The 8,259-nt window shown below is 50.6% G+C and overlaps 2 protein-coding genes across 2 annotated transcripts; one reads left to right on the top strand and one right to left on the bottom strand.

The window, feature by feature from the left end:
* The first annotated feature begins 2,380 nt into the window (after positions 1–2,380).
* On the top strand, positions 2,381–4,242 carry LOC100823053 (protein ALP1-like). The gene has a single exon (XM_003566421.4). The coding sequence runs from the start codon at positions 2,539–2,541 to the stop codon at positions 3,997–3,999; it is 1,461 nt and encodes a 486-aa protein (XP_003566469.1). The 5' UTR covers positions 2,381–2,538; the 3' UTR covers positions 4,000–4,242.
* LOC100834312 (uncharacterized protein YwkD) lies at positions 4,194–6,968 on the bottom strand. The gene is made up of 4 exons (XM_003568741.4): positions 6,741–6,968; positions 5,712–5,801; positions 5,433–5,636; positions 4,194–4,584 (listed from the first exon to the last, which is right to left on the bottom strand). The coding sequence occupies exons 1-4, from the start codon at positions 6,955–6,957 to the stop codon at positions 4,496–4,498; spliced, it is 600 nt and encodes a 199-aa protein (XP_003568789.2). The 5' UTR covers positions 6,958–6,968; the 3' UTR covers positions 4,194–4,495.
* Positions 6,969–8,259: the final 1,291 nt, after the last annotated feature.

Raw genomic sequence — 8,259 nt, 5'->3', positions numbered from 1 at the left:
ATCACTTCTTCCCCATCGTCTTCGCCAGCTCTGGCGTTTTTCTTCTTGTATCTCGATGCACCGCATATGTGGCAGCTCTCATGGTTCTCGTACTCTCCAATGTATATCATGCAGTCGTTTGGACAAGAATGATGTTTCACGTAATCCAATCCGAGCGGGCATGTAATCTTCTTCGCCTCGTATGTGCTCTTGGGCAACTTGTTTGGCTGTGAAAAAACCGAAGCAAGGTAACTCAACAAGCCCGTGAAGCCCTTGTCTGACCAGCATGATGCTGCCTTCAGCCTCAAAAGTTCGAGCGTCACTTCGAGCACGTTGTTTTCTTCGCCAGCTCCATCATACAAGGGTGTGTTTGCGTCCTCCAACAATTTTTTGAACTGAGCAAACTCTGCCTCATCTTCGGGGTCCTCCAGCTGGTCCCGTAGGTACGGGTCATCTAGCATTTCGGCAATCCTGCCACGTGGAGCTCCTTCACCTTCCACATTAGCCTCCTCATCGACCCTTGTTTCTTTCTCGGAATCATTCGCCAGATCATACCGCAGGATATCATCATCTTCGCTACCGCTACCGACATCAACCGCATCCTCCCCGTGACAAGTCCAGCGAGAATAACCATCCACAAAACCCGATGCCAGCACGTTCATCTGAACATCTTCAGACTTCATCAAGCATGTGTTTCCACATTTGCGACATGGGCAACGCATCATCAAAAGTCCTTTTCGTTCCATATCACCTTTCGCGACTCCAAAAAAGACCGTCCATTCGGTTATCCATCGAGCATTGATTCTTTCCTTGGCGTTCATCCAAGAACGGTCCTTCGATCTACAACACAATACACAAGAAAACAAAAAAACACAATAGTTAGCCTAATCATTGACAAGGAGATTAAGGTGCTAATTAACCGGAGCTAACTAAAAATTTGAAATTAGAGACATTCGGAGAGAAATTGGAGGCTGGCGAGAAATATCGGGAGGGGGAGAGAGCTCGCAAGCGAGAGGGAAGCTTCGGGCGACGACGAGGAGGCCGCATTTTGGCCGGCGGCCGCGGAGCTCAAAAATTTGAAATTGGGGAAATTCGGAGAGAAATTGGAGGCCGGCGAGAGAAATCGGAGGGGAAAGAGACATCGGGAGGGAGAGGGAAGCTTAGGGCTCGAAGATCGGAGCTCGCCGGCCGCCGGAGCTCCAAAAATGGAGCTTGGCAGCCATGGAGGCGGCGCCGCCGGCGCGGGGGGAGGGAGGAGGGGCTACCTGGGGGGCTCGCCTGCCGCCATGGCGCGGGCAGGCAGCACCTCGCCATCGCCGGAGAGGAAGGGGCCGCAGTTGGTTCGTTACGACGCGCGGTGCGACTAGCTGCGGCTCCGTCCAGCGTATTTAAAACGCGACGAACATCAGTGTCGGTCGAGGTTCTCGCGACCGTTACTGATAATCATGCACACATCAGTAACGATCGAGCCGGGCTGACCGTTACTGATGCATGGTTCATCAGTGGCGGTCGTCCCATAACCGACCGCCACTGATGTTACTCGCGAACTATGAGTGTACATCAGTGGCGGTCGGTTCCCGTGACCGCCACTGGTGTGTCGCTGGCCGGAGACAGGCGGTGCCCGCTCGGTTCATCAGTAACGGTCGGGGCCGCGACCGACACTGATGTTCTTCATCAGTAACGGTCGCGCCGGACCCGTTACTGATGTGACGTTGCATATAGACCGTTCTGTAGTAGCGATCCCTGCACTGTCTACATGACGTTGACAAAGTTTCCACCTTGATCGCTTGCCCATTGTTCATCATCTCTGCTTATAGACACACACAGTGTGATACCGCGCAGCGTGTCATCTTTTTTTGAGCGGGTTGCAGTGTGTCATCTTTTCCTTTCTTTTTGACGTAGCGCAGTGTGTCATCTTTGTTCGACACACGTCGCGGTCCGGATAACCGCGTAGGCACCCACAGAAAAAGACTTGGGCGGGCATGAATGAGGACTGAAGAGGGGTCTTCTCGTAACAGAAAGAGCCGTCACCGACCGGTCGGTCCACGGCCGATCCACACGCACAGTCCACAGACAGAGCGGAGCCCCCACCAGATCGAGCGCCGGAACAGAGCGGATTTTTCCTTCCTTTTCTTTTCCGTCCATAAAAAAGGACAAAATCCGATGCGGAGCCCGGCAACGAATCGCAACCGAAACAGCTGAGCCGTGTGCCACTCTGCAGCTCCTACTCGCTTTCCCCCCCGTTCTCCCCGTCCGCGTCTCCCGCGGTACAACGCCACACACGAGCCACGCACCCTCGCCTAGCTCGCTTCCTCCCGGCTTCTCCGCTTTACTAAACAAGTCCCATCATACCGCGTCCCGGCCCTCCCTCGGCCCCCGTTACCTATATATAACTCGGCCTCCTCGCTGCCGACCTCAAACAACTCCTCTTGCTCAGTCCACCTCTTCTCTTCCTTCCCCAATTGAAGAACTGCAGGAGCTAAGCTACTACTACTACTTTTACTGAAGGTGCTAACGGTTTGCTGGTCGGTCGAACTAGGGTGAGATTCAAGGCTGATCATGAGCGCCTTCCTCGCGCCCTTCACGCCTCTTCCGTCCCTCTTTGACGGCGCCGGCGGCCACGACGACCAATCGTCCTTGCTGGCCTTCCTCATGAACGACGACTTCACCATGACACCCGACGCGTTCTTCGCCTACGCCGGCGCAGCGGACGACACTACGGATCTCCCTGCTCCAGCCTTCTCCGGCCATGGCCGCGAGCAACCCGCTGGCGGCCTGCTGTTAACACCACCGGCGCCGGCGGCGGTGAGTAGTCATGGCAGGAAGCGGGGCTTCGGTGACGATGAACCTGACGCGGCCGGGTCGTCGCGGCCGGCGGCGGTCAGGAGGAAGTGCTCGCCTTCGAGCTCGCCCGCGCACAGCGGCGGCGACCCGGCGCCGCCGGCGGCTCGGGGCGGCGGCGGGCGGCGGGTGTGGGTGCGGGAGCGGAGCACGGAGTGGTGGGACCGGCTCAGCGACCCGTTGTGTCCCGACGCGGAGTTCCGGGCGGCGTTCCGGATGTCGCGCGCGACCTTCGACCTGCTGTGCGAGTCGCTGAGCGGCGCCGTGGCCAAGGAGGACACGGCCCTGCGCGCCGCCATCCCGGTCCACCAGCGGGTGGCCGTGTGCCTGTGGCGCCTGGCCACGGGGGAGCCCCTCCGCGAGGTCTCCCGCCGATTCGGCCTCGGCATCTCCACCTGCCACAACATCGTCCTCCAGGTCTGCGCCGCCCTCACCGCCGTCCTCCTCCCCACGGCCGTCCGCTGGCCGTCAGAGGACAACGCCGGGTTCCAGGCCGTGTCCGGGATCCCGGGGGTCGTGGGCGCCGTGTGCACGGGCCACGTCCCCATCGGCCCGCCCAAGGAGAACCCCGGCGAGTACCTCAACCGCCGCCTCACGGAGAAAAACAAGAAGGCGTCCTACTCCGTGGCCCTGCAGGCCGTCGTGGACGCTGACGGCGCATTCACGGACGTCTGCATCGGCCTCCCGGGCTCGCTTTCCGACGCCGCCGTGCTCGAGCGGTCCGCGCTGCGAGCCCGCTGCGAGGCCGGGCTGCTCGGTGGTGGCCGCTGCCTGGTGGGCGGGGCGAGCCTCCCGCTGGCGGACTGGATGCTGGTGCCCTACGCGCACCGGAACCTCACGTGGGCGCAGCACGCCTTCAACGGGCGCGTCGACGCCGCGCGCGGCGTGGCGCGGGCCGCGTTCCGGAGGCTCGCGGCGCGCTGGCGGTGCCTGCAGCGGCGCACCGAGCCCAAGCTCCCCGACCTCCACAATATGCTCGGGGCATGCTGCGTGCTGCACAACTTCTGCGAGCGCAGCGGTGAGGGGGTCCTCGACGCCGACCTCCAGATGGAGCTCTCGGAGGACTGCGACGACGACATGGCTGCCGGCACCACCGACGCCGTGCGATCCGTGGCGGCAGAGCAGGAGCGGGACAGGATCGCGCACGATCTCCTCCACGGCGGGGCTACCTTCTTCTAGCTGGCTGTTCTTTGTATCAAGCCCCCAAGTCTTTTCTGATGTGAACTACTGTAGTGGTCTTCCATGAAAACATTGCAAGACCTCCTAGATTAGATTATACAGCTTTCTGATGAGTATCTTTCATGTTTCGTTTGTTCTACGAAGAAATTTATAAAGACATTGTCATTGACACCAAAAATAATAGTCATAGCAAGTTAAATGTAAGAAGTAGCATCATGATCTGGAAGGAATTTACAATATTCATTTGTCGATATCCCAAGTTGTCAACATTTTTCGGTGCTCAAAAACCGTGATATGACTTACAGTCAATCTATCATCATGTGGTACATCTTATTTACTCGATTCATGTGTACAAGGCACAAAGCAGAGTACCCCCAGACAGGTTTTGGTATCTAAACAGCAAGACCTGCGACAAGGTCGGGTACACTGGTACTGTATATTCTTACAACCGTAATGCTATTCTGTTCTAGTTGGAAATGTGTCCCTTAATAAGCTGCTACACTTGGGTGAATTCCAACGCGTTTCCATCAGGGTCTCGTGCAAAGATCGCTGGTCGCCCAGATTTGCTGAGTGTGTAGCTGATTCCTGCATCCCAGTTAAGGAGTAAGTTGTCATCGTGTTGTCAGACAGTGGGGGACAAAGAAATTTTGCAATGCTAATTAGAAAACTGCAAAGCAGATTAAACAGTACTAAGGCGTAATAGGTGAAGCGGTAATGTTGACCAAGAGAAAAAGTTCGAATATGAATGTGAAATCGTGGACATGAGTCTTGTACACTCGTGTCAAAGAAGGGGTGATGTGGATTGTGGACCTAATACATTTGAGATCCTAATAAAGCCATTGACCAGACTTCTCATAGATTATCTCATCAACATCACTGTCGAGTCAACTATAACATGAGACCTCCGCCAACAGCTTACAATAATTGATACAACATGGTAGTTTTAAACCAAGGACAAGGTTTTCCAGAGTCAAGACATCAATTAATTTACCCATGCAGGGGTTTGTTTGCCATGCCTGTCACAAAAAATAGCCTCACTGCTCACTAGGCTACCGTAACAAGTTTTGGTAGGACCATACCTCAGTTAGAATAGGTTCTCCATTCTATTAACTATACATGCAGATAAATTCAATATAACAAAGATATATATATCCCCTAACCATCTTTAGCATGGTAGAGGGCATGCCACAGTTCTACAAGTTTGATTTCTAGTACTGTTCGACCAATCGATTTTGGCATGTCAAACTAAAATAGCTGTTGACTTAGTGACACCTTTGTGCTACCTGCTACCAATTACTTTTTGTAACCTCGAAATAACTCTTTCATTAACTTTTAATAATGGTTACATCAGCAAGTGGAGAAAAGGTATTTATCCACCGTAGACAGTAGGACAGGTATACACAGCAGAAAAAAGATAAAGAATTCAGAAATACCAGCTTTGTCAAAGATTTCTTTCAACTTCAACACATCTTTGATGGCTATACAGGTATGGCGATCCCGCCCGCCATGCTCTGGCCGTCCTGTCAGTGGATCCGGATTTGGCAGCTCCATCAAGTGGATCATCTCAGAACCAACCCAGAGCCAAGCACCTCTGTAAGGAAGCTTGTCAGTTGGCCTGGCAGGATTCACCTTAAGACCTGAATGATCAACAAAATCGTTTTACTTTACAAGGACTACAGATGTGCAACATACACAACTCCCAGCTAACTCACCAAGGAGGTCCTGGTAGAAGGCAATTGACCTTTCAAGATTTTCACATAGTATTCCAACATGGTGAATGCTAACAACTCCATACTCAGGTTCTGCATCGAAAATCAGATCACAATTTTAACTGAAGATAATCTCGGAACCTTGAACAAAAAACTGTTTTGGCCGATAGGAATGCAGAATACTCTACGACATTCTGCAAATTAAGCTACAGAGAGGTCAATACCTACCTAACACTTATATTTTGATTCTGCGGATACTGACATACTATGTGATAACATAAGCAAGAAAAATCTAGTGAACACTAATTTCTGAGAAAAATGCTGCAGATGTGAATAATGACTGAGGTTGGGTTGGTCAGCAGTAGGATGCAAGCGGGGTACCGCATGTTTCCGCTTGCAGGCCAACCTCCAAATCTTCAGGTCATATTTTGAGTAAATATTTTGAACTAGCAAGTCAATTAAGCGGGATAAACAGGACCCGCTTGCATCACTAGTCAGCAACCCTGGCTAGTTTGGTCTGGTACGCCAGAATATGATCGAAACAGATATACTCCTACAATATTGCTACTTCCATAGAAACTACTAAACACATGTCGTGGCTATGATTCTAAAAAAAACATGTCGTGGATTGAGGTTTTAATACCTAAAACATGAGAAAACATTGACATGGAATTGATGTGCCACTCAATAGGCAAACACAACACAGATAGCCTCTGGAACTTGGTCTGCAACTTAGGACTTGGTACTACTACTAGTAGTACTATTAGTATTGCTCTAACTGCATACTGAAAAAAAAATTTGGACAGTCCAGGCCCAAATTGAGGTAGCACGGTGCACGGCATCTTCCTCCACGAAACTCACAAAATTTGCAAACCTGCCAAACCACGTCTTCTCACTCCCCAAACCAAGCCACTAAGGCACTAACCGTCGCAGAAACATTCGTTCCATCAACCACCTAACTAGAACTCATACAGGTAAAAAGTACACCCCTTCTACACAGATGAGCTACCACCAGGGAAACGAAAGACTCACCCTGGGACTGCTCCTGGGCCGTCAGGGCCTGCTCGCTGCCGGTGGCCACCGACATGTGGGTCCGGATCCGGCTTCGCGCGGCGGAAGAGAGTGCGGGATGCGCTCTGACCACCGCGCAGGACTTCCCGGAGCCGGATGGGGAGAGGAGAGCGAGAGAAGAGATGCACCTCGTCGACATCGCTGCCTGCCTGAGGTCCTTCGCTGCAGTTCTGTGCATGGGCTTTAGCCATTACGGGCCTCTGTTTTTGTGTGGCTCCGGCCTTCTCACCTTCTTTGCTGTCCCTTTCCTCTTCTTTACCCGTTTTTCTTCTTTTTTTCCTGCTGATGGGATTAAATGCACGCCTCAAATTTCATGTTTTCTCAAAAACAAAACTCAGATTTCCTGAGGGAGAAAGAGACTAAGAAATAGTGTATTCTTCTAATTTAAGAATAGCGGGAAAGATTGGGAGAAATATTTTGTTTTTCATCCCTTGTCCACATACACACTTCAGTGATTCAACTACTAGATGAATTTACAGGAATTTTCTAGCGAAGGGGCTTGCCACATACTCTGCATTGAACAACTGATGAGCTAAAATTGTTTCTGTAAAAGAGAAGTGGTCGCATAAAATTTCTAGCTACTCCCTAGGTTTCCATTAACTGGCGCCAGCCATTTTGCAAAAAAACTCCTATTAATTTATGAAATCAACCTGCGGTACACATCTTCAATTGAATGTGGACTGCGCGTTGATTTCGATAAACTACAGGTTTTTTTCGCAAAAGTTCTAGTAGAACGCGTACTCTAGGTTGATTTTGAAAAACTACAAGGTTTTTTTGCAAAATTTCTGACGCCAATTAGTTAGGAACAGAGGAAGTAACTAGCTAAATCATACTCTACATAAGACAATTTTTGGGAGATATCCTCATTCTTTTTATGGTGTATATTTTTTTCCTCTTATTATTCCCGCAGAAAAAATGCTTTGTTCTATTATTCTTGTTTTTTGAGGATAATAACTGCGAGAGGCACTTTCTGTCACCAGCACTTGGCTCCGCCTTTTTCCAAGCTTTTCCCGAGGTGCGCAGGTGTGAGGAGACCATGGACATGGAGGAGCCATAAAATGGAAATTGTGAGAGAAAAAATTAAAATGCAACAATCATTTTAAAATCGAAATTCAAGACGCGTCTCTACGAACAAAGAGAGAATTCAAGGGTTTTTTTTTTTGAGCTGGCCGCTATATATAGTTGAAGTGTATCTAGCATCCAAGTATTGGTAGACCGTTGGTAGGCTCTCACAAAAATCGAACCATGCACTGAGCCGGCTAGGGTGTTGCTTTTCAGAAACAAACTTAGAGAAGTGCTTGAACAACTTCCCTAAGCACTTTTCCCCATAGTTATATTTTGGTGTTTTGGATTCTCTAACCCTAACTAAATATTATTGGGTGCAATCAATGTAATTATTACATCCATGCAAGGAGTTATGGATATTTGAGTGATAATTGGTGCTAAACTGTTACTCACTATATGTGGATAATCCATCTCA

This window comes from Brachypodium distachyon, chromosome 2 (genome assembly GCF_000005505.3).
Source record: "Brachypodium distachyon strain Bd21 chromosome 2, Brachypodium_distachyon_v3.0, whole genome shotgun sequence".
NCBI lineage: Eukaryota > Viridiplantae > Streptophyta > Magnoliopsida > Poales > Poaceae > Brachypodium > Brachypodium distachyon.
The sequence above is the reverse complement of the archived record's forward strand: the minus strand, read 5'-3'. Positions and strand labels throughout refer to the sequence as shown.

Excerpts from the sequence above, each read along its gene's own strand:
- LOC100823053 (XM_003566421.4), top strand. The coding sequence starts at position 2,539 with ATGAGCGCCTTCCTCGCGCCCTTCACGCCTCTTCCGTCCCTCTTTGAC.
- LOC100834312 (XM_003568741.4), bottom strand. The coding sequence starts at position 6,957 with ATGCACAGAACTGCAGCGAAGGACCTCAGGCAGGCAGCGATGTCGACG. Across the intron at positions 5,637-5,711 it reads CTTCTACCAGGACCTCCTTG|GTCTTAAGGTGAATCCTGCC; the intron begins GTGAGTTAGCTG and ends TTGATCATTCAG. Across the intron at positions 4,585-5,432 it reads AGAAATCTTTGACAAAGCTG|GAATCAGCTACACACTCAGC; the intron begins GTATTTCTGAAT and ends ACTGGGATGCAG.